This window comes from Juglans microcarpa x Juglans regia, chromosome 1D (assembly GCF_004785595.1).
Source record: "Juglans microcarpa x Juglans regia isolate MS1-56 chromosome 1D, Jm3101_v1.0, whole genome shotgun sequence".
Classification (NCBI taxonomy): domain Eukaryota; kingdom Viridiplantae; phylum Streptophyta; class Magnoliopsida; order Fagales; family Juglandaceae; genus Juglans; species Juglans microcarpa x Juglans regia.
The window spans coordinates 30,225,611-30,252,172 of NC_054594.1; the positions used below are offsets into that span (position 1 = coordinate 30,225,611).

Below are 26,562 nucleotides of genomic sequence, written 5' to 3' on the forward strand. Positions count from 1 at the left end.
TATTGTGTAGCTTTCTGTAAGCTTATACTACCCGTCCATATCTCTTAGCCGTAGCCATTTCGAGTCTCTTCACACGTGTAGCTTATTTATATATTGGGCTTAAAATTTATTTTGGGCTTAACTTATTGTGGGTTTGTTTTTAAATATTGTAACTTTTTTTTTTTTTCAGGAAAAGTACTCAGTAATAATAGAGAGCTTCATTACCTATAAAATTTTATACACAAGAGAGTGGTACATTTTTTCTACTATAAAAATCTAATAGACATGGTGAAATTTCAATAAGAGATATGCTTCCAATTACATTTTTGGAGGTTGCTCATTGCACAATTTCATTCGCGTATTGATTTTGGGATCGATGAATTTTAACGCCTCTAAAAATTATAAATTGTTCAACATGAGTCTTGTGTCTCGATTGGTGCTTTCTGTTATCCAATCTTGACTCTTTTTTTTTTTTTTTTTTAATCTATCATGGTTGTTATTATTCTTTGGGAGTCTCCTTCAACTCTAATTTCCTTCAATTGCTTTCTTTGAACTTTTTTCACTCTGATGTATGCTACCATTGCTTCACCTTGGTTCGGATTGCAACTTTTTGAGTGGGTTGCTACAATGAATGATATGTCTTTGTTGTGTGATCTGCCTATCGCCACTAATGTGCTACCACTTGGTCTAACTATTACATCAAATGTTATGGTTGTTTGTTATGGGGGAGGAGGGATTTATTCAATGTTTTGATTTTGTTCATCCCATTCCCAAGCACTACAATGGTTCCTATAGGACTGGTTGACTTGTGCTACAGACTAACTTATGGAAAGGTTTTGGAATTGTGAACCACTTGATTTCTGTAAAACCAGAGGTTGTCCATGACCACCATAACAAAAAGTTAGAATTTATGGGTGTCAACTATTTCTATTTGAAGTTTGACTTTAGGATTTAGGATCACATGATCCAAGTGTTGATATCTTGATTGCCAATGGAGGAGAGATTGAGGAGCCAATGAGATTGTCTCCACAATACTCTAGAGTAAGGACAATCAAGAAACAAGTGAGAGGTAGATTCTTCAGCCGAGTTATAGATGGGGCAGACCAATTTTCCTTCTTGGAGTGATATGCAATTTTTCAGAAGGACCCTGGTGGGGAGAATGTTATTAAAGACTTTCCATATGAAAAGCTTTAATCTGTCTTGGATTTTCAATTTCCAGATTTTTTTTTTTCCAGACATGAGAAGGTGTATTGCTACTGGTTTGGTCACCAAAGCTACATAAGCAGACTTGACAAAAAGTTTCCTGAAGAATGATGTTTCCACTTGAGCTTGTCTCTTAGTGTGGTGGAAATGAAATTGGACTAGGGGATTTTCTCTATTTCACGGGCAGTGTCCTGGGAAAATAGAGCATTAAGTAGAAGAGTGTTCCATCTCCTAGGTTCCTCAAGGATTAATTCAACCACCTTCAGTTGAGAGTCTTGAATTATGTTAGGAGATGAAGGGATTGGAAGCGGTGGAGATAGGGAAGGAATTTAGGGATCAATCCAAGCTTTGGTATTGACGTTGATTTGTATGCACAAACTAGAGGCTAAGAAGTCTCTTTGTTTCAGCAAACCCTTCCAAAAAATGGAATCTGAAGGTTTCCCCTATATGGACAGCCAAGAGTCTTGCTTCACATACTCCTTGATAAGGGTCTTCCATAATTTGGTGTCATTGTTGAGAGATTCCAACCCCAGCTTGCAGAGCAAGGTTTTATTAAATCCCCACCAAAATCTTAGGAGAGTCTTTATCCTTAGCCCTCTATGGATTTTGGCTTACATATGGACTTTCAAGATTTTGGAGAGAAGTTATGGGGCTTTTTTTTGGATCATATCCCCACCAAACTTTCATAAGAGCTTGATCAATTGTTTTTGAGATTGTCCTTGGGATTAGAATGCTTGACATCTAGTAGGTTGGAATGGAGCTAGCCACATATTTGAATAGGGTTGTTCTATCAGCTTGGGATAATAGTTTTAATTTCCAACCAGAGAGTTTCTTTTGGACTTTTTCCAACATTTCATTGTAATGATTCCTACAATTCCTTTCAAGATCTAAGGGGAGCCCCAAGTATTTTATTCTGGGAGAGGAGTTCTTGAGGTCGAGAATTTCTTTGATAGATTTGGTGTCAGGATTTGGTGAGTTTCTGCTGAATTGGATGAAAGACTTATTTCTGTTGATTTTTTTACAAGACCATGTTTGGTACTTATCCAGACATCTGAGGAAAGAATTAGCAATATGGGTGGAGGCTTTGCTGAAGAGAATTAAGTCATCTGCAAAAAGCAGATGGGTTATGGGGAGCCCATCTCTGCTTATTCTGATGCCCTAAAGGTTGGCCTCGTTCTCTTCTCTGATGATAAGCCTAAATAGAACTTCACTTCTAATGATGAATAGGAATGGTGAAAGAGGGGTCACCTTGCCTTAGTCCTCTAGAGGGTTCAAATGACCTACTAGCTCCCCATTTATTACGACAAATAAAGAGACCGTAGTGATACATTCTTCAATCCACTTTATCCATTTGGGGTGAAAACCAAGTCTTTTTAACGTGCTTAAAAGAAACCTCCATTACACGAGATCAAAAGCCTTTTCCATATCAATCTTAATAGCCATAAGCCCCCTCTTACTCCTCTTCTTTTTAATGTGATGGAAAATCTCTTGGGTTATAATAGTTTTCTCTTGGATTATTTTTCTAGGAATGAAGATAGATTGGTGTGGGGAAAAGATTTTGTGGATCATGTTTTTAAGCCCGTTAGCAAAGAATCTTGCTATCACTTTATAGCAAACGTTGGATAGGCTAATGGGCCTGAAATGGTGCACAGTGCTCTGGGAGTCGTTTTTTTTGAATGAGGACAATATGGGTATAGTTAAGGTCTTTTATGCCATGCCAGTGATGAAGAAGCCTGTAAAAGAATATCCCAATAGAATTTGTAAAAGAAGCCTGTAAAGCCATCAGGCCCAAGGGCCTTTGAGGAAGGTGTTTGCTTTAGAGTGGAGATAATTTCCTCATTATCAGGGATTTGACAGAGGAAGTTGTTATCTTGGATTGAGATTTTGTAAGGGAATAAATCATCCAACTCATTTGTCACTTGAGGTCATAAGTTTTGTAAATGTTCTGGAAATGATCCAAGAACATTTTGTGAATGCTGGGAGTGTCATGGACCCACTGGTTTGATTGGTCCTTGAGACTGTGAATGTGATTTCTCCTTCTTCTCATGGTGGAGGTCATATGAAAGAATTTTGTGTTTAGGACCGTCGTTGTGAGCTACTGAAGCCGTGATTTTTGTTTCCAGAGAATTTCCTCTCTTTTGAGTTGTTAATTGAGATAGGTGATCAGGTTATTCTCAAGAAGCATAGTATCCTTCTAGAAGCATAGAATCCTCAGAAGGATACTGCTTTTGGACATTCATGAGTTGCTGATTCAACTCTCTGATTTTAGTTTGGATGTGGCCAAAGTGATTTCTATTCCAGATTTTTAGTGCAATCCTGACTGCATTAAGCTTCTGGACAAGAACAAAATTTGGGGAGCCCTCTATGACTACATTCTAAGCATTTCCCACAATTGACAGACTATTAGGATCCCTAGCCTAGAATTCTTCAAATTTGAAGGGTCGTTAGAGTTTTTTATTCCACTAGTATCTAAGAGAAGAGGGGCATGGTCTGAGGATAGGATGGGGAGATGAAGGATCCTTGCATCCGAGAAAAGATTAGTCTAGAGTGAGTTGGCAACCCCTCTATCAAGTCTTTCCCTAATATGTTTGCTACCATATCTTTTGTTAGACCAAGTGCGCTTGGAGCCCGAGAATCCTAGATCAATCATGCCATTTTGATTCATGAAATTAATCAACCCATTGGAATGTGAAGAGGAAGCAAAGACTTTCCCACCAAATTTTTCAGACTGGTTGAGAATTGAATTGAAGTTCCCTAGACCTAAATGGGACTAGGAAATTTTGAGGCTACTATTGAGCAGATCTGAAAAAGTATGTTTTTTTTTCTATGTTGTGCAGGGCAGTGAACAAAGATCAGAGGATTGGAGTACACCATTACATTACTAGAGTTATACATAGCCCCCCCCCCCCCCCCCCCCCCCCCCCCCCCCCCCCCCCCCCCCCCCCGGCGCGATTTTTTCAAGGGAGGAACATGCAAAAAGAAAGAAAAACCTAGACTATTCACAACACTATTAATTTTTACATCATTCAAAATGGTTTCCTCTAAGAAAACAATGTCAGGTTGGTGAGACCTGATCTGAGCCCTTAAAGAACATATTGTAGAGGGTCTGGCAATCCCTCTGCAGTTCCAACATAGCATCTTCATATTTGATTTGGTGGCAGATTTGGCTTTGCCACTGTGGCCATACCATCAAAACAAGAGGAGTTGTGGGACTGAGGTTTAACGTCAGGGGCCATCTTAGGGTTAACATGAGAGGCTTGGGCTTGATGAAGGTCTTTTCCATTTAGTAATTTTCGGTGCCATGTGCTTTTGTAACATACTAGTGATAGATTTGGGGTATATAAGTAAATCTTCTAGTAATTTTTTTTTCTTTTTCTTTCTATTATTATTATTTTATAATCTTATCAGATTTTATATTTATTAATTTTTAATAATTACTATTATAACTTTTGTTTGAATTTACTAGAGTTTTGTTTGAGTATTAATTCTAATAATTATTACTAGATTTTATCAAATTTTACGTCCGTCTAGAGTTTTAGTTTGAATTTAAATCTTAGTTCTTCTTATCTCCACCGAACCTCATCTTTTGATTTTATGATCTTAACCTCATACTCATCCTTATTCTCTATTTTGTTAAATCCAAATCCTAATGGCAAAACCAACTCTGAAATCGTATCATCAATACTTTCAAAATCCCACGAAGACCCTTTGAAAAAAGCACAAGAAAAATCGCCATGCTCGTACGTCACTCAGTGTTTTAGTTGTAGAGTGTCCTAATAGAAGATCAACTTTCACGTCAAGCCCTACTTTAAATCCTCTCTTCCTCCTCACATTATTCCCATCAACAAACCCACGATACCCCACGGCTAGAACCCCCACCGGAAATTAAATTTTTCCTCACACTTCAAACCAGAGTTACACAGAAAGCAAATAGAGAAAACACTTCCCTTCAAGCTGAAAATTGTGAGCCTTGTTCTCCAGCAGCCACTACATCCTCCCTGCCCAGAGAAATCAGTCCAAGTTGTTTTCGCCAGCCACCTTAAGGATGTCAGAGCACCTCTCGGACAACACAGAGACCATCGGCTAGTTCCTTTCCGTCGAATCCGCATATTTCCAGTAAGCCCATCACCGTCGGTCACCACTTTCTCTCCCCAAGTTTTTTTTTTCAATTTTACAGTTCTCTCTCTCTCTCTTGTTTTCGGTCTAACAGTTTCTCTCTCTAAACTCTCTCTTCCTCACTTGGCATCGCACCACTCTGCCAGAAGATCCAGTCACGCCGTCGACCACTTCCAATCGCCCAGAATCGCCGAATCGCGCCGTTGCCCTCGGTGAGCCTCTATTTTTACTCTCGCATGGCTTTCTTCTTGATCTCTCCGTGTGTTTTGGCTTAGTTTTTAAGGAAACCTTGATTCACCACGGACCAGTGGGCCCTAAATATGCGGCGCTTATTTCAAGTGAGCTTATGTTTTTATGGGCCAGGTTGTAACTCTTTATTTTTAAATGGTCTTTAAATGGACTCTTATTTATCTAATGATCTTTAAATGGACTTGTATTTTAAATTGGGCATGATCTTATTTTATTTCAACATCAGTTTTACTAATTTTATTGGGCTTAATATTTTAAAAGTCGGTGTTTTAAATAAATATATTTGTCAAAGGCTATTTTTATAAGGAAGTGTTTAAAGAATTTGAATTATATTTTAAAGTATATTATTGAGCTTAATATTTTGTTAATATTCCTTTGTCTATGTAGTAGAATTTTAATAAAATTATTATGTTAAGAATATTTAAACAATATTAGTATTTATTAAGTTTCTTATAAGATTTAATAATTATGTTAAGAAATGAAACTTATTTTAAGAATTGAAGTTTTATGACTTATTTTAAAATAGCTCAAGTATTCTTCTAAATTATAATATGTCATTAGTATTTAAGTAATTTAAATACCAGGATTTATTGATTATAGTGTTAAACAAAAGATTTATTTGACTATCTTTTAGATTGTGAATTTAATTTAGTATGATATTAGTACATATTGTTCCCAAACAGATTTGGTGATAGTTATTATTGCGTATATGTGTCGAGTTATGAATTGATATTCAAGAAGAAGCTCAGCGAGGTAAATAATTTGATCATAAATCGGGATTATCATAGTTTAACTTATATATAAGTATTATTCAAGCCAGTTCATTGCCAGCCATTATTTATGCACCACTCATGTCATATGCAAACATGTCATCCAGCATAGCATGCGATTATGTCATTCCGCATCATGTTCAAATTCAGAAATTATAATTATATATGTAATATGTCATGCATCTCATGTGTATACAACACATAAGCTATTTTAAGTTCAAGTGCAAAATAAGATAAGATCAGTTAATTAGATGGTCATTCAGATGCATGGTACCAATGTAGTTCAGTTTCAGGGTGGGTGTGCAAGCCAAGGCTCAAGCGTGGTCTACCATAGTATGCCAGAATACTATCAGCGACTCCTCTCGTGGCTGCAGGACGTGGGGTCGGTGCACAACCTTGCACACATGGTTAAATGTGTTAGCCAGTCAGATAAATCAGTTAAATCAGATAAATCAGTCAGTTAATTCAGATAAATCAGTCATGCATAGCATAAGCATCAGTATGAATAGTCATGAATTTAAACTTGATGAAAAATTTTATGAAAACCTTATCTTTATTATGTTTACGTTGTGAATCTTGTGATGGATTTATTGCTGAGTTTTCGACTCATTTTAGTTTGTTTTCATATTTTTAACCACCCAAGTGAGGATGATGAATACGAGTAGGCAAGCCAGGATTAGAAGGAGCAATTGATTTAGTTTCAGACTTTCTAGAATAAAATTTGCGTTTATGACATAAATTTATTAAGTTTATTCATTTAATATTTTTTTGGAAGACATTTTATTAGACATTTTTCTACAAAATAAATTCTAATTTCATTTATGAAATATGAGATCTCTTGCCGGGTTTATTTTATGAAAAATACGTGACACTCCTAGCCTACAGGAATGGAGTGTTACAATTTGGTATCATAGCCAGGTTGAGAGATTCTGTAGACTTTTATTTTGAAAAGAATAAAAAAAAATAAAACTTCTATAAATCTTAAAGTTATTACCTAGGATGCTCCTAGCCTGCTCGTGAGTCATCGAGGTTTTTTATTTTCTTTTTTTTTTTTTTAATTTAGGGTTCAATACTTTATAGTTTTTATAAGGTTTTGGGGGATTGAGATATGTGAGTTACTGTAACCGAGTACTGCAGCCGTGATACTATTCACTTAGGGGTATTTTTAGAAGATGGGGATTTATTTTGTACTAGGGTTTTAAGTAGGTTTTGGTCTAAATACTCTTTATAGTCTTATTTTTATTAACTTATGAAATTTGGTGAATTTATTTATTGTGAGTTGAGTTTATCTCCTTTTGTTCTTGAATGAACTTTCGAACTTATTAAAGACAAATCACAACATTTGTGGTGTTCTTTCTTATAATTTAGGTTCTTGAGACAGGTTATTCAACGGGTCTAGATTTTCATATAATCTAGGATCTTAAAACAAGTTCTTAAATTTTCCATTGGCTTGATTTTGGTTTTCTTAGATGAGTTTTCAAATTGATTGTAGATTCAAGGGATTTCATTCCCACGAGTTCATATCAATAGAAAAAGGTGGAGGGTGTGTCTATTGGGAAGTATTGAGTGGGTATAGTTCAGAGGCTGGGGGAAAACGTTAAGTGAGAGTTTTGTCTTTTAGGCAGGGGATTCTACTTAGAGGGGAAGTACTCATACTAGAAGTAGAGAGAACTCATCTTAGAGAGAGAAGGGAGATTGTAAACTAGTTGTTCTATTACAATGTTCTTTAAATCTTATAAATTAATATGTTAAGGATAATTATGTGACCCTTGTATTTATTAATAAAACATAATAACTAATAAATTATTTCAATGGTATCTATTTAAGTAATTAGAGTATTATAACATGTCTTTCTAGAAATTTAGGAATGCATAATATTTCGTATAGGTAACCAGCTACGAAATGAAATTTTGGAAGTAGCACCATGAGGTAAGCACGTTGATCATAAAATTAGGATTAACATACGTTAACTAGTTATTATTAAAGTCGGTTCTTTGGAAGCCAATGTTCATATACCATGCATGTCGTAATATTTACAAGCGCGTCATTTATCATAATTCATGATCATGTTTCGTTCTGCATATTTTAGTTTTGTATATATTTTGCATCCCATGAATCTCACGTTACATAAGGCATGTAAGTTTTCATAAGATCAAGTGTAAGGTAAGTTTAGAATAGTAATAAGATGGCCATTTAGATGCATGGTACTAATGCGATTTATGAGTGGATGTGCAAGTTATAGACCTAAGCATGGTTCAGTATATGCGAGAATACTATTAATGGTTTCCCTTGTATCCACATGACGTCGGGCCGATGCACAACTCTGCACACATGGTTAAGTGTATTACCAGTAAGATAGGTCAAGATAAGTCATGCATGTAATAAGCATATGTATGAATGATCATGTTTTAAAATTCTCAGCATGAAACATATTATGAAAAACCTTATGTTTTGTATGTTTACTTTATAACGGATTTCTTACTGAGTTTTTGACTCATTTTAGTTTGTTTTATGTTTTTAAACCATCCTATGTCAGAATATTTATGAAGGTGGAGCTGCATGATAAGACTTGACCTAGGGAGATAAAGCTAAGGCCTAGATTATACACAAAGAGTTTAAGTTATGATTTTGATAGTATAAAGTTTGAGAAATTTTAATAAGTGCTTCCATGTAGTCTCTTTTATATTTTCAGTATTTTTAATAAAGAATAATTTTATTTATTATAAGAAATCTTTATACCTGACACTTCCTTTAAAATAAAATAAAATATTGTTTTTAGTCAAGTTCAATAGTAACACAATTTTTCTCCAAGATTTCTAAAAATGAGTTTATTCATAACCATGGGGGAGCAGGGTGTTCCACTTCAAACATACTAAAATGATAAATAAGAAGAAGAAGAAGAAGGAGGAAAAAAAAAAACTTAAACAATTAATCTTACAATAGAATTTAAAAAAAAAAAAAGAATAAAACTTGAAAATTGTAATAATTAATTTAAAGATGATAAATGAAATAAAAAAATTTATTATTTTGAAATTATAAGATTATCCTGAAAAAAAAATGAATAAGACTAGAATTATGTAAAACTAGATTCTAGCCATAGGGGCGTTGCGGGGCAGCCCCAGCTGCCCAATATTAGACCTCAGGGTGGCTGGTGAGCCATCTCGTGCTGATTATGGGTGGCCCGTAGGCCGACCTGTCGAGGGGGGAGCCTCCCCAAGGTGCGGCGCATGACCACTTATACCACTGAGGGGTGGCTCTCCATTTCCCCTGACCCAATTTTTTTTTTTTTTTAATTTTAAATATTTTTATTATTTTTTTTTAGTTTTTGGCTTTTTAAAATATATTTATTTTTAATTTTTTATTGTTTAAGAATCTTGTTCTATTTATATTAGCTTTAATAAGTGTTTTGACGTGGCATGTAAATCTATTTATATTAGCTTTAATAAGTGTTTTGACGTGGCATTTACATGCCATGTGTCGATCTATGATTGGTCACTATGTGATGACCTATGATCTCGGATTAGTTTTTAATAAGTGTTATGAGGTGATTGCAGACAATTTGAGTTAATTTGTGAATAATAATGTTTTGTAAGTCTCATTGAGATATGTTTAACTTTTTATGAGAAGTTAAAAAAGTAATGAATCTCATTAATAATTGATTTAATATAAATTGAGATAGATTTATACCTAAACATAGCCTTAAATACATTCATTCAGTTTCACAAACTTGTTGACAATTCAATTATTTTCCAAAATAAAACTATTTCAAAGTGTAACTTTCTTCGCCATCAAACATCTCCCAACACCACTACGTACTCAGCGGTAGCTCTCTATGAGCTTTTGTATGGCAAGAAACCATCCTACTCAACTTTCAAAACCTTTGGATGCTTGTGCTTTCTTTACATGATTATAAAGTCCACAAATTTGCGTCGAGGAGTACCCCTTTCTGTTTTATTTGGATACAAATAACATTGTTCATCCAGGTTTTCAGTTCGGGAATTAGGATATACCCGGACCGGAACCCAGGTTACAAATTGGGGCCGAAAACCGAACTGAGGTAGCCCGGGTCAAACCCAGGTAGGAACCCGGATGAATCCGGGTATTTTAAAACCCAGATTGGGTTTTTTTTTTTTTTACATTAGAATTCACAAAAAAAAAAAAAAATCAGATAACTAGTATAGTATTTCTTTTTCCTAATGCTACGCAAAAGAGATTACCCAAATCTCCCACTCTTCTTTTGTTGGGATTGCCATTACAATTGCCATTCTCGTCTTCGGATGAAGAAGAAGGTGGCGATGAAGACGACATTAAGAAGGAAAAAAGAAGGCAACAATTTAACAAGGACAAAAAAGGTATAGATAAAGACAAAATGTGAGGGAGCTAAAAAGTGAGTGCCAGAACAAAAAGGTATAGTTGTAGATAAGCACTGGAATTCGTGTGGGAAACAACAGACTCTCTTCTTGTGTATTTATTTTGACTTTTAGGAAGTAGTGACATTTGGGAATTGAGCCGTTAGAGAGCAAAGTAGTGAACATTGGTTTGTTATGGAAATCTACGAAGTTGAATCCAGTTAAAAAAAAAATGGTACTGGGTTTAAACCAGGTTCCAAGTTTAAAATCCGGTACCCGAACTGGGCATACTCGGATTTTGCTATGCGGGTACTGACCGGGTTTGTTCTAGGCCGGAATCCGATTATCCAGGTTCTGAATTAGGCTGAGGAAAAATCCATCCCGGATGATCAGTCTTGGATACAAATAACTTCACGAATGCTTTCGGTGTCTTGATAATACCAAAAAACGTGTCTACATCTCTAGACATGCCACATTTTGTCTCCTTCAAACCATCTCATATTGTTGTGCATTCTGATTCTCCTCATGGTCTTCTGCTCTAAACACATCCTACTTGCCTCTTTCTTCTTCTGAGCCTTCTGCTTGCCTTTCTTATGCTCTTGATCACTCACATTCCTTGTCAAACATCATAAAAATTTCTTCTACCCCAAAAACTATAGTCTCTATTTCTCATACACTACTTGCAAGCATAACATCTTCTCTTCCACCGACAACCTCTTCTCCATAGCCTATGGGGCCGGCTATAGGACCCTTGCCATCCTTCACCTCTCTCAACACGCAACCCATGGTGATAATAAGCGAAAGCAGGCATTTTCAAAACTAACAAAGCCTATCATGCTCCCTCGACTCTTCCATGATCTATACTTTTACAATCCCTCTTGGTCTTTAAAGAACCCAAAGGTTTTAAAATTACTAGTAAACATCCTGAATGGTAATTTCCATGGAAGAATAAATTCATGCTCTCTACCACAATCCCACCTCGACCTTGGTGGCCCGACCTCTAAACAAGAATGTGTTGATTGCCATTGGTTTTTTCGCACCAAACTCAAGCCTAATGACATCGTTGAGTGATATAAAGCTCAATTGGTTGCTAAAGGCTGCACGCATCTTCCTAGATATGATTTTCATGAAACCTTCAGCCTAGTTATCAAAGTTGTCATCGTCCAAAGCAGTATATCTCTTGTTGTTCAAACACATTGGCTTCTTCGACAGGTAGCTATCAAAAATATTTTCTCCGTGGGTCCTTTCGTCCATGGAACAACCTCCTAGCTATCTGGACTTCAAGTCATCAAATCATATTTGTAGCTATCTGGATTGAAACAATCCCCACATGCTTGGTTTCTCACATTCAAAATTTTTTTGCTTGAATTCAACTTTCATTGCAGCCAAGCTGACATTTCAAGCTTTGACTATCACCAGCCTGTAAGCATTATTTATTTTTTACCCTATGTTGCCAATATTGTTGTCATCTACAACAACACTCAATTACTGCACACAATTGGTTCTCAACGTTCTAAAAAACTTCAATGAAGTATCGTGACTCTTTGCTCTGCTTTAATTTTTGGACATTAAAGCTCAACAAAATAACTCTAATCTCTTTTTATGTCAAATCAAGTACGTCCTTGATTTGGTAATTGCGAGTGCAGCTTGAATGAAGTTATGGATATGATTTCTAGTTGTAGCCTTAAACTAGGTCAGTGAAATAAGTCAAAGTTTGGTAGAGTCCATGTGTTCTGATCTAGAGAGTATGATGGCCAGGTTTTGGTGGGATCAGAAGAAAGAAGAGAGGAAAGTGCATTAGGTCAGCTGGGCAAAAATGTGTGAATCAAAGTTTTGTGAAGGGCTGGGATTCAAGGATTTGAGAGTGTTTAACATGACATTGTTGGCAAAGCAAGGCTGGAGATTGTTGCAAGTCACAGATAGCCTTTTCCATAATATTTATAGGGCTAAATACTTCCCAACAGGAAACTTGCTGGATGATCCATTAGGTATGAACCCTTCTTATGCTTGGAGAGGGATTTGGGAAGCAAATGATCTTTTGATTAAAGGGGGCAGGTGGAGTGTAGGAGATGGCCTTTCTATAATATTATGAAGGATTCTTAGATCCTAGGCTTTCAAAACCTGGAAACTGAGATTGACAGTAGAAGCATGCTACATAATGTAGTGTCTGCATTAATTTATGGGAAGGTGGCAAGTCTGATTGAAAGTGATACAAAATGGTGGGATGTTAGCAAGGTTAGAGCTCTATTCAATCCAAAGATTGCTAAAGAAATCTTGAAGCTGAATCCAAGTACTAGTAATGGGGTTGATAAATGAATTTGGAATCATGAGAAAAGTGGTAAGTTCAGTGTGAAGAGTGCTTATAGATTTTTTAAAAGTTGCACAACTCAGATAAATGGGGGAATCCTCGACTACTGGTTTATAAAAATCCTTTTGGTCTGCTCTTTGGAAGCTAAGGGTTCCACAAAAAGTTAAAATTTTTGCTTGGAGAGTATGTAGGGAGAGACTACCTACAAATGACAATCTGAGAAGAAAACAGATCAATGTGGATGGCCAATGTATTTTATGCAAATACCAGTGGGAAGATCTGCTACATGCCTTGCTGTTTTTCCCTTCAATTTATGATTACAGGGTTAAATATTTTCCTGCTATTCAAAAGATTGATCAGAACAGATCTTTTCAACAAGTGGCATTGGCTAGCAAGGAACATGGTACCAGTGAGAAGCTGACAGAGTTTATTTTGATGGCTTGGGGATTCTGGTTCAGAAGAAATAAGATGGTGCATGATCAAGTTTGTTTGCATCCACAACAGGTGATTGGGTCTGTTTTATCAAAGAGACGTATGTCTGATCCATTGAAGTAGATGCAAGGAGTCCAACAGAAATCTGATTGTAAGTGGTCTTCCCATCCAGTAGGCTACTTAAAGTTAAATGTTGATGGGCCATGTTCTATGATCAGAAGAAAGCTGGAGTGGGAGTTATTTTGAGAGATTCAAAGGGTGATGTGGTGATGGCTGCTAGCAAGTTGAAGGAGGAAGTCCCAGAACCAGCAGCATCCATCGAAATCTTGGCTATGTTCAGAGGACTACAACTGTGTGTGAATATGGAAATAAAAAATCTGATCCTAGAGTCTGATGATGGTTGAAGAAATTCAGAATGGTATTGATTCTTACACCCCTCAAAGAACACTTATGCAGGAAACAAAAAGATTGATGCACAACATGTGAACAGATTGGCTAATGAGGCAGCCCACAGACTTGCAAAAAAAAAAAAAATGCTTTTGAACATTACTGATATTGAAGTATGGTGGCAGAGTGTGCCCCTTCATGTAAGCCATGCTATTTGGCTGGATAAACTTTATCTGTAATTGTTCGTTGGTTTCAATATGAAATGCAAATATTTTCCTATAAAAAAGAAGTATGTCCTTGATCTACTTTCTCGTGCTAATTGGTTGACAGCAAACTAGTTTCCACTCCAATGGTTGTTGGACGGTGAACCTATAGTGTAGGTAAACCTTTCTAGAACCCCACCTTGTATCGATCCCTTGTTGGAGCCCTAAGTAGTTTGGTTTCACATGGCTGGAACTCTCATACTTTGTTAACACATTGTGTTAGTTCATTCATGCTCCAACTAAAGATAATTTTTCTATCGTTAATAGAATATTAGATTCATCAAAGGCATACTACATTTCCACTTCAACATTTTTTCTCAAAGTTCTCAAGAACTCCTATCTACTCTGATGCAGATTCAGCAGGCTATCCAGGTACTCGCTAATCCACGTCTGGTTATGCTAACTATTGAGGTTCAATCTGATCTCATAGAGTGTACAAAAGCAGCCTACAATTCCAAGATCAAGTGCAGAATTCGAATATATGTCCCTGGCTCTTAGTTCAACATAGGTCGTTTGGATGCTTAACCTACTACAGGATCTTCATATTCACCTTAAACATCACACCACTTTGCTTTGTGATAATTAAAGTGCAATCTTTATGTGCAACGATGTGGTATCTCATTCTAAGTGCAAACGTATATATTACTTTGGACTACCAGTTAGTTTGAGAGTAGAATGTAGTTTGGGCGCTTATCTGTCAATTCATCCCCTCCCATCCCATTTACAGCTTGCTTAGAGCCTCTCTTGGACATAGTTTGTCCCTTTTTATTACATACTCACTATGTTTCTCTAATCAGCGTAAGTACATCACAACCGAACACTCAAAATCTATTGGTACCATGCATTTCAAACGGCCTATTTTCTCATAAATCTCCCCTCGAGTGCTTGTTCCATGAATCCGGATTACTCCTTTTTAAAAACTTTTGGATATTCTTATTGGCCCAACTTGCGGCCTTACAACACTCACAAGATGCTCCTATTGAACCGATATGCTTTACTTATGCAGTCAAAGACCCAACTTGGCAAGCCACCATGAATGAAGAGTTTGATGCACTTCCTCGGAACCAGTCAGTTAGAGAAGGTTAGGGAATCTTTGTCTCAAGTTTCTCGAATGGATACAATGAACTTGGAATGCAATTTCTGACTCATTTCTATGGCTAGTGTTGGGCACACGTTCGAGCATAAAATGGCCTCAAAAATATGATCTCGGTGTACATTTTTACTGAAGAAGATCGATGACTCTAGAGGGCAACATCTTCATGGCAATGCCTTGGTAGTAACTTTGGCAATAGCCAACTACGACACTAAGCTTGTAGATATTGGGAGTTTTCTGGATTTATTTTAATAGTATGTGCATGAAAATATTAAGCTCGAGATCAAGAAAGGGCTATGATCTTACTTTGATTCTCTGGTGTGAGAACGACGTGCATAAGATAAGGCCAATAACCCTATCCGTTATTGTGGTAACTGAATGCCCCAAAGCAAACTGCCATTCATTTAATTGAATGCCCCAAAGCATGGTGTTAATGCCTAATTATCGCACAATAGTCAGAAGGGGAGGAAGAGTCATTCTTGACCCACTTTGACGATTTAGGCCTCGATCAGTGTAGTGTGGAGCTCCTGGCGATGGTCCAGTGTGGCTATACGGTATCTGTGCATATATCCATGACAGCAAACAAGAAATAAATACAGGAAAAATAAAAAAGATGAAGATACAAATTTACATGATTCGGAATAATGCCTATATCCACGAAAATTTGGGAAGGAGAGAATCCACTATAATATTGTTGTTTTACAAACTCTCATAGTTTTTCATCCTCACTGTACAATAGAGATCAAGGATCTATTGTTTGGAAGAGATCATGTCACTGGTGCACTGGTCGCGAGGTTAAAGAAGCTAAAGGAGAAATTTAAGTTTGGAAGCAGAAGCCCCTGAATCGTCTAGTTTCCTCCCTTTTATCTTCTCCTCCTTATTCCTTTATGTCACATCCCTTCTTCTTTATGTCACATCTCCCATTTTCCTCTTGACATCTAATCCTTCCTCAGCCTTTTGTCTCCCCCTTCTTAATTCTCTTTCTTCCCTCTTGATGAGACCATCAACCTTGAGCTGGATTTAAAAAACCACTTTGGACCTATAATATTTTATCCTCTCCACATGGTTTCAAGTTTTTTTTTTTTTTTTTTTAAATCTTGTAAGTTTTCATAATAATATTTTATTCTATTTCCTCAATGATGCTCGAGTTGCTTCAATTTTCTTACATAGGCGAAAGGTTGGGGAAACACTAACCATAATGCCTCGAAGTGAAATGTCTTGGAATAGGCCAGGCTGCTTGCTTCTGTGTTCAAGGGCAATAGGCGAAAGGTTAGAAACGGCTTTTAATTAGAAATTGGGCCATTCCTTGCTCCAACAACTTTTGCACTCTCGTTTCGATACACAGATGAAATAAAATAAAATAAAAAATTTATAAATAATCGTAAAATAATTTGTAATAAAATAGTTTAAGTTAAGGTATTTTATAAAATTTTGAATAATAAGAAAAAAAATTGAATAAAAATATTAAAAAATTAAAATATTGTTATAATATAATTTTTATTTTGAGATTTAAAAAAGTTATTTTTTTTTAAATTTGAAAAAACTGTAATGATTATGTAATGATTTGATAAAAAAGCTAAAAATTTGAAATTAAAAAATATTTTCATTTGAATGATGTTTTGATGTTGAGATGAGATGAGTTGAAGACTATTTGTAAAACCAAACGGGGCTTAATGTGTTAGAAGACCCCAAACTGGACCCTCTTAATTCTTTCCATCCAAGAACATGGCTGGCTTGGAGCAAGTTGTAGTAATTGTATTTAAATACTCCAAGAACAGGTCACCTGTTCTTTTTATTTCAGTGAGGTATTCTGGACCAAAATGCTCACCTACCAATTTCTCTTTGAGCCTTTTGCTGGCTGGTTTAGAAAAAATACATGAGAATTTCTTGATTAAAAAGAATAGTATTATAAACATAGGTCTGAATTCATATTTTATACATGGTCAAAACTGAAAACAGTAACTAAAAAAATGTCAAAATAGGTAAGCAGCAGCTTAAACAAATTCTGTAGCAGTTAAGCTTCTATTTCATGAGAGAAGCAGATAAACTTAACTGAATGTGAAAAGATACAAACCAGAATTCTGAAGGCAGATTAATAAATCAATACATTTGACACATTATATGGTTCATCACAAAAGAAAAACCTACAACACTTCATATGTACTTTCAGCTTTGAACAGACAACAATAATTATAATTACAAAAAATAGAGGCAATTACTAAAACCAATAAACCTAAAATCCTGCTAATGAAGAATATGCCTCACTGACCTGCCTTTAGTCATATAACTTAATATACAGATGGAAATTAAAAAACATGAGATAGAGAGAGAGAGAGCAGAAGGCATGGCCAAGTCAAGCAGTTGTCGCTGTGAATGCTAAGACCAGGTCAACAAAGTTGGAAACTAACAAGGAAATCCAGACTCAGTCATCACAATTGATCTGCCGATATGAATCGCATGTCATTATCCACAGAATGTACAGGTAAAAGAGAGGAGATACACAGGGAAAACATTTGAATGGCTTTTTTGTATTAACGAGTTCAAAGTCAAGACTGTGCCAACGAAAGCAACGATAGATATGACAGAGTTACCTTTAAGTTTCACCAACAAAAAGGAAACGACCATAGTTTTGTTGGTGCTGTCAATCACCCCTAGAAATATTTGGCCTGGAAGGGTAATTTCCACTGGTAATAAATCAGAAATGCACACGCATTGAGAATAGATTTGACAAGATGTCATGAGATATCAGCAAACAGAGTCGAGATTTAACGGAAGGAATTGAATGCTAAAAAACATATTATGAAGTTGCAAATTTAGAGGCAAATTAGACGTGCATACATGAACTTTACTTCTTAAAAAGGCAAGTTTCTGGAATATAGCATGATGATCAGGCACAAAATTGGGTTGTTTGAGAGAGGGAGGCAGAGAGAGAGAGAGAGAGAAGAGGGGGGGGGGGGGGGGGGGGAGCCTTCTAGTTAAATTTATTGGTCCAAAATTTTAAATTTGATTCAGAGTTATTTCAAATATTTACAAACCCCTTACGTAGTAGTAGTTTCTCCGTTCAGCCAGATAAAAAAAAAAAAGTAAAAATTATATATGCACACATAAAAATAAATGACTGACATAAGCACAAATCAGAATCTAGGGTACTTAGGCAACACCTATTTTTAATTCATATTTATTAAATTTCTTTTCCTATAAAAAATAAATAAATAAAAGAGTTAAGCTAGTGCAGGCTTTTCCAAAGAATTTGGACCAAATAATAACCACCCCATAGTCAAAACTGAAGAATTTCTCGACGTGTTAATCATTTAATACTTACCATTTCTTAGCGTCTTTGATACCACCTTCATGATCAACATTCCCATTAACATGTAGTGAGCCGGTTGAATCACTCTCTTGTGCACTAGGATTAAGAATATGTGTAAAACCCTGCCCAATTGACTTCCATAATCGTGTTGGCAGAGAAGACTGCAAATTGGCAGCATTTATATGAGATGATGGTTCAATTGGCAGAGCAGAAGTGGGGTTCAGCTCGGAGAATCTTACAGCACCTAATATTCTTTCTGGGAGCTCTGATTGTGTTTGGCTTTCAATGAGAAATGCAAGGTCGACAGTAAGTGTTGTGATGTAACCAAACGCCAAATGAACTATGGCACTTGCAACCATGGAGGACCCAATATCCACATCAACTTCTATGAAATTATCTGCTAAATAGTATTTACAGGAAAGAGCACGCCCAATTATGCATATAGCCTGCTCCCCAACTGCTTTTCTCACAATCCAAGGACCCTTGACAATGTTGGCTATTAACTTAAGTCTGGAATTCCTGAAACCATCATCACCTTTCAAGAACAAGTCCATCAGAGACCCCTCCGGAATAGGGTCTGTTGTCGCAAAATATGCCACTGCACTATAATTATCCTTGCTTGGGACTTGAAGATTGAAAGCCCAAACAAAAGGCTTATCGCCATCAGGAAACTCATCCTCAATAACTTTTCTAACTCGGCTGTTTGGATGATTCAAGACCTCCCCAATCTTTGTTGAGCTTTTAATCCAATCAAAGCCAATAGGCTTTAGAAGATATTCATCAGCAGGAACTTTCACTCTTGTTGAAAAGTAATCCGGACCTCTGACCATGAACTTGTCTCCAGGTGGGCAAGCCCAACCATTCGGACAGTTATCAGGCTCAAGAAGCGGTACAGCTCCCCCTGATCTCACTCTCTCAACCCATTCCAGCTCACTCTTGCAATCAGCACTAGCCATATGATATCCTAATTGCAGTGCTCCTTCGTGCAACTACTCAATAAAGCTCAATACAATACGGGAAGGCTTCCAGCGACTCTGAATCCGGATTGGTTTGAATCGAAAATTAAAGATTGTCTCGACAATAGAAAACTTGCTAGAAATCTATAAGATAAATCAGAATAAGTAGATAAATAAAGTGGACAAATTGTTAAAATGTTATCTTATAGGGGCAATTATCAAATATCATGCTTTAGAAAATTCAAATTCAGATTCAGAGCTTGAAGTGAAACCCACAATCCAACTCCTAACCACGTGTCTCACTCCTTAGGAACATGAAGATTCAAGAAATAAATGAATCAAAAGTTCAAAATTTTTATCCTAAAAACTGTCTTTAATTAATTTATGGCATTAAATATCACAAAAAAGTGCCAGAACGTAAACGTATATCGCAAAAGCAATATTGTACCAAACAAAAGAACCTTGCCCTAACCAAAACGCAAACATGGGAGAAAAATCAAAAGAAAATCATCCTTCTGCATACCCTCGCAATGCCAGCCAACTCAGACCTAACTTGCCATGCCTGTATGGTTAGGTTCGAAAAACATGAATCTTATCTTAAGCCTTGAAAGATTGTTTTTCTCAGGAATATATTAATTGCTTTGAAAACAAAATAAGCACGAATAAACAAGAAAACCGTAGAGCCCAAATAGTAGTAAACAATCCGCAAAAATATGCACGACCTTTATGGATCATATAACCTCTATATATATGCATACTTACATTCAACATGACCTACGCAAGGAACCCATTAAAACCCCTTAAAACTTACCTGATTGATAAAGATAGAAATATGTGTGAACGGATTATGGAAAATCAAAGAGAGCACAAATCCCTAACCTTGAATTGTTGAGAAATTGCTCAGGAAACCTGAGGTTGTGGAAACCCTAATTGTATAGAGCGGAAAATAAGGGGCCTATTGAATAAGCCTAATTCAAAGAAGCTTTCAACAAGAGCCTTCCCTTCAAACTCTTCCTTCTTCTCGAGGTTTGACTGGCAACTGGTCAAGGCAGTGGAGAGGATTCAATGGTAAGGAGTTTTGAAGTGCGAACTAGCTGTAATTGCAAAACCGGTTGCGGGTGTTAGACTTGCCGTTTTGACCAATCATGTAGCTTGCAGATTTCAAATATCATAGAGCTGCATAACTCCTACTCTTTAGATTACATTTTTGCCCCCAAGGTGCGACTCACGCAACATCTTTTCCCCCATTGCTTTTCTCTTTCTCTCTCTTTACGTTTGAAGAAAGATGCTGATATATATAATATATATATATATATATATATATATATATATTTATCCTTCTTTCTTATAAGAAAACCATCCAAAATAATCAAGAAAAAATCAATTTTCTTTTACGAGTAAGATAATATTATGAGTCCTGTTACACCCACTAACTTAGGACTAAACAACAATCGATGAAATCGGTCGACACCGACGCAGACCGACTATTGGAGCACAGAACCAGCCGAAACTGGCGGAGAACTAGTCGAACGACACTAAAAATTTCTTAAAATCGATGTCGGCCAGTTCAGTTTTGGTTTGAACCTTGTTCAAACTGCCGAACCGGTTGATTAAATAAATATATATATTTATATATATATCGTAGTTAAAACGACGTCGTTTCACTTAGACTGTTCCACTTAAGTCTAAGTGAAACAGTGTTATTTTAGACCTAAAATATACAAAAAAAAAAAAAAACAAGTGAAATGATGTTGTTTGGTCTTAAACCAAACGGCGTTATTTTATACATAACATATTAAAAAAAATGAGTGAAACGACGCAATTTGATTTGAAACCAAACGACATCGTTTCGATTTGAGCTCGGCTTCTTCCCCTCCCCACTTCTTCTCCAATTTCTTAGTTTCTCTCTCTCTCTCTCTCTCTCTCTCTCTCTCTCTCCTTTGCAACACTTTCTCTCTCTTCTCTCTCAGACAAACCTCGCCGCTAGGGGGATCAAGAACCATCGAAGTCAATACGACCGGTATTTCTTCTCTCCATCGGCTAGTATGGTCGGTTGTTTCATACAAATCCCCTCCAGCAATCGGCATCAGTTTTGGTAAAAAACCGCACCGATAGGGTCGGTTTTTACCTTTACCACCGAGGGTGTAGCAGGAGACATTTCACCAATAAGGTCAAATGGCCTTTTTTTTTTTATTTTTTTTATTTTTAAACATTTTTTGTTTTAAAAAATACAACATCATTAAAAAATACTTATTTAATCATTAAGTAAAAAAAAGAAAAAATCAAATGGTAGCCACCATTTGGTGGCTTTTGTTGCTAGCTGTAGATTTATTCTAATATTATTAGTGAGTAAAAGTTACCATTGAACACAAAAAATGAGGAAAATAACTCAAACTTTAAAAGTCAAAGATTGGTGCTTTCGAATTCTTTCCTCCTAGCATTGGTAATCGAATTTTGATACCTTTTTGCTCTATTTTTTCTTTTTTAGACAAAATTGTAAAACACCTTCAGTACTTTATTTAAGATGAGATTGTTAGTGCATGTTCGGACTTGCGGTGGGTAATATAACTTTTAAATTAAAGTTTATGGTAGTAGAGTTTATACTATTAAAAGACTATTATTATTTGGTAACCATATGTCTAAAACATTTTGAAACATGTTATATTTGTTAGGGGTGGATGTAGAGACTGATTTTGGAGCTGAAAATTAAGAAACAAAGTGTTTGCTTGATATGCACTCGACAGTGCATTCGAGTGAAGTTCATTCGACGTGCGCTCGACAATAAGGTTGAGCAAAACTCAAGTCCGAGAGTTTGCTCGAGTCTCACGTGATAGTGAGCTTGAGTGAGACACAAATCCTAACCCCCGCTCGACACTCCGTTCAAGCCAATATTGATTTGATCGTTCGCTCGAGGGTGCTCAACACACCGCTCAAGGGAAGTACGCAGATTTTGTCAATTAGGGTTTCCAGTGTCGTTCGCTATAAATATATCATATTAGACTTGTTTTGTACGACTTTCAGCATATTTTGAGAGAGAACAATTGTTAAATAAGTGCATATTGTGTAAAAGATAGCAAAAAGCCCTAAAGAATGTGAGTTGAGATTGAGTTATTGTAATCTCCTTTAGTTAATAAGATTTCTACAGCTCTGTGGACGAAGGTAATTTGTCGAACCACGTATATTGTGCGTTGTGGATTGTGATTTGCTATCGTAGTAAACAAATCAAATCACCTGAGAAGCGCACAAATAATTCAATCCTATTCTGTTACTCAGGTTCCGTACCATAAACTCCCCCATTAACCAAACCTTTACAAGGAAAAACCACTTCCCATATCTTAACAAAATAAAACTTCCCAGCCCGAATAAACCCATAATACAAAAATGTGCACTTAAACTCTAACATACAGAATACCAATTTTTTCCATACGAATAACTCCTCGGATGCAACCTTGAATGGAATCCAACCCAGAAAAATCTGACACCACACCTCTAGTCTCTTGTTTTGCCAAAAAATCTGCTACCAGATTCGCTTCTCTGAATATGTGCCTAAACCGAATATTCATTTCACATGCTAATATTTTGATCTCTTCCTAGTAATCCCAAAGGAACCAGCATTTACACACACTCGACGCCAACCAATGAATTATAACTAAAGAATCCGACTCAATAAATGCAAACCATCCAAAACAGTTTTACATTCCACAATATTGTTAGTAGCATGGCCATAATATTTAGAGAAGCCAACAACCACATACCCATTTGAATCCCGAATGATTCCTCCTCCTCCTGCTGCACCCGAATTACCACAACATCCACCATCCACATTTAACTTTAACCTCACTCTCACTGGTTTCCTCCACAAAATTAATACTGGGTTTTTTTTAACAATAGGCAAAATCGGATAGATCAAAGTTTCTAGAATTACCTTATCATCTCCACCCATGTGCCAGAACCTCTTCATGTTAATAGAAATATTCCTCAAGCCCATTTTTACTTCCCGAATCACATTCTCAGATTTGAAGTTAAAGCCTTCCATTCTAGCTACACATCTAGCTTTCCAGAATTCCCAAGAAATCACAATAGGGATTAACCCTTTCAACCAACCCACCTGCGAACTCAAGGATGCCCTTTGCCACCAAATCTTCAACATGCCCTCCCAATTTCTAATATGTGATACATTAATGTCACAGAATTTTGCAAAAAAGGATCATACCTTTTGAGCTCCTTCTCCCTCACATAAAATATGGTGCAAGGTTTCCACTTGAGATTTAACACAATATTTACACCTCGATACCATTGGAATACCTATGTTTCGAATAATGTCATCCACTGGAATAGCCTTTCTCTTCGCTCGCCATAAGAAAAAGGACATCTTATTTGGTATCCCATTTTTCCATAACCATTTTTTCCATGGACATAACTCACCTCTCTGTCGAATTAATTCCCAGGTTGATTTTGTAGTGAACTTGTCATCCACCTCATGCTTCCATACACAAAAATCTTGCCCCTGCCGAATCTGAATTCCAGACTCATTAATAATTCTCATCATCTCATCTAGAATCAATTACTGCAATTCCTGCACTTTTGGCCCGTTAGTATCAAAAACATCTGTAACTTTCAGATTCACATCTCCTACTACCGGAATTGAATGCATCAAAGGTCCTGTTCCTAACCAATTATCCATCCAAAAACTGCATTGTCCATCTCGAATGAGCCACTTCGAGTTCCCTGTCAATTTTGGCATTAAAACCATTACACTCTTCCAAAATCTAGATCCCTTTCTTAAATTCAATACTGAATACAAATGAGAATTACCACATGCAATACTGAATACTGCATTGACCACATGGAACCCCCTTTAATCAATTCCCAAGCAAATTTCATCATCAATGACTGTTGAACATCATACAAATTTCTGATTCCAAGCCCCCCTCCTCAACCGGCAAATATATTTTTTCCCATGCTATCCATTTCCTTTTATTATCAGCCGACGAACTCCAAAGGAAATCAGAGAATAACTTCTCAATTTTGGCTAGCACACCTTTTGGTAAGTTGAAAATAGAGAGCATGTGAATAGGCATACTATTCAAAACATGCTTAATCAACACAATTTTATCTCCAAAAGAGAGCACTTTGCTTTTCCACCCTGACAATTTCTTCTGAACTTTTGCCAAAAGAGGATCAAACATTCTTAACTTTATACCTCCTGTAAATAACGGAACTCCCAAATATGTGCATGGTCAACTTCCTTCCTCAAATCTTGAAATCATTTTCAAGCTACTCCTCCTGTTAGTCGGAATGGAAGTAGAGAAGAACAATGAAGACTTACTTGGATTAATCAGCTGTCCTGACATCACTTTGTATCTATGTAAAACTTCAATAATATTTCTCATAGACTCACTTCCCCCATTTGCAAAAATTAGGAGATCATCTGCATAGAATAAATGAGAAATCAATGAACCTCCACTAGGATGAAAAGATAGAATGCACCCCAAACTAAACTCTTGATTAATCATACGAGAAAGAACCTCTTCAGATAATATAAACAAATAAGGGGAAAGTGGATCACCTTGTCGAAGTCCACACGATGCCTTAAAAAAATTTTGGAGCAACCATTCAACATTACTGAGTAAAACGGAGACGATATAGCGTTAAACACAATACTCCTCTATTTCTCAGAAAAACCTAATCTACAAGGAATCTCTAAAAGATAACTCCAATTTACTCGATCATATGTTTTCACCATATCTATTTTCAGCATTACATTTCCACCTCGTACTTTTCGATTCATGCCTTCTACCAATTCTTGAGCCAAAGAAATATTATCAAATATAGACCGACCTCGAATGAATGTTGCTTGCTCAGGATAAATAATTTTATGAAGGATCGGAGTCAACCAAAATGCCATAATCTTTGCCATAATTTTATATACCACCGAACATAAGCTTATTGGTTGAAATTGACCAAAACCCAAAGGCTCATCAACCTTTGGAATTAATACCAAATTTGTGGCCCCAAAAAAAGTCGATAACGGCTGCCCGTCAAAGAAATCCTTGGCCATTTCCAAAAGATCAAATTTAACAACATCCCAAGCCAACATGAAGAAACTAGTTGAAAATCCATCTGGCCCCAAGCTACTGTCAGCAGGAATAGACCACAGTGAAGACTTAACCTCTTCCATAGAAGGCGCTGAACACAATGCGTCATTTTCATCTAAGGAAACCACTGGTTCAATTAAGTTTAGCCCAGTTGAATCTCGTGTCACTTGCGCAACTGACAACAGATTCTTATAAAAATCTACTGCCTCTTCATGCACCTCATCTGTTGTATTTAGAAAAGAACCATCGAGAAGACTCATCCTCTCTATCTTCTTTTTCTTTTTCTTTATTCTCATCGAAGCATGGAAAAAACTTATATTAGAATCACCTGCAACAAGCCATTTCACCTGAGATTTTTGACAAGCTAGGATCTCCTCACGGTGCACCCACTCCAAATGATCTTGTTTATATTTCAATAGCTCAGCTTCAACTTAGCAAGAAAAATTACCTGCAACATTTTCCTCCAACCCAATAATCCAGTCTTCCAATCTTTTCAACTCCACCTCCACTCGACCAAAAACATCTTTGTTCCATTTTTTCAAAGCCCCTTTTAATAATTTCAACTTACGTGTTATCTGCAACATTGCACAACCATTCACTCTAGTATTCCAGACCTCTTGAACAAGAGGAATGAACTCATCATGGGAGCCCCACATACAAAGAAAACGAAAAGGCCGAATAATCATTTCTTGATCTCTAATAAGCTTCACCATCATTGGAGCATGATCCGGAGAAGTACGAGATAAATACTTGACATGAATATCCCCAAAACAATTTAAGAACTGAATATTAATGAGCACCCTATCCAACGGAGCCCATATTCTTCTTCCACCTAGCCTTCCATTATACCAAGATAAACGATTTCCCTCATAAGGCAAATCCAACAAAGCACAATCATGAATACCTTCATTAAATTCCGATTTCGCCCGAGATACTTGCAAAATTCCTCCCACCTATTCACTATCATTTCGAATAATGTTAAAGTCCCCCAACAAACCAAGGACACCCACCAGGTTGCTAACTTCTCAGAAAATCTCACAGTTTCATAC

General features: G+C 36.5%; 1 protein-coding gene and 1 long non-coding RNA gene across 6 annotated transcripts; one reads left to right on the top strand and one right to left on the bottom strand.

Moving 5' to 3' along the window:
• The first annotated feature begins 2,538 nt into the window (after nt 1-2,538).
• LOC121254833 lies at nt 2,539-25,839 on the top strand. Its single transcript, XR_005938722.1, has 3 exons — nt 2,539-2,549; nt 12,898-12,901; nt 25,660-25,839. It is a non-coding gene; the product is annotated as an uncharacterized LOC121254833 (long non-coding RNA).
• Nucleotides 17,162-20,489, bottom strand: LOC121254808 (protein ENHANCED DISEASE RESISTANCE 2-like). 5 transcript variants are annotated; one of them, XM_041154974.1, is made up of 4 exons: nt 20,295-20,489; nt 18,472-19,559; nt 17,741-17,833; nt 17,162-17,589 (listed from the first exon to the last, which is right to left on the bottom strand). In XM_041154974.1, exons 2-3 carry the CDS (start codon nt 19,413-19,415, stop codon nt 17,791-17,793), a joined length of 987 nt encoding a protein of 328 aa, XP_041010908.1. In that variant the 5' UTR covers nt 19,416-19,559; nt 20,295-20,489; the 3' UTR covers nt 17,162-17,589; nt 17,741-17,790. The 5 variants fall into 5 exon arrangements, with proteins under 5 accessions (XP_041010908.1, XP_041010917.1, XP_041010926.1 ...); XM_041154983.1 differs by having other exon boundaries at nt 20,227-20,489; XM_041154992.1 differs by having other exon boundaries at nt 17,741-17,815; nt 20,295-20,487.
• Nucleotides 25,840-26,562: the final 723 nt, after the last annotated feature.

Excerpts from the sequence above, each read along its gene's own strand:
- LOC121254808 (XM_041154974.1), bottom strand. The coding sequence starts at position 19,415 with ATGGCTAGTGCTGATTGCAAGAGTGAGCTGGAATGGGTTGAGAGAGTG. Across the intron at positions 17,834-18,471 it reads ATCAAAGACGCTAAGAAATG|TGGAAATTACCCTTCCAGGC; the intron begins GTAAGTATTAAA and ends ATTTATTACCAG.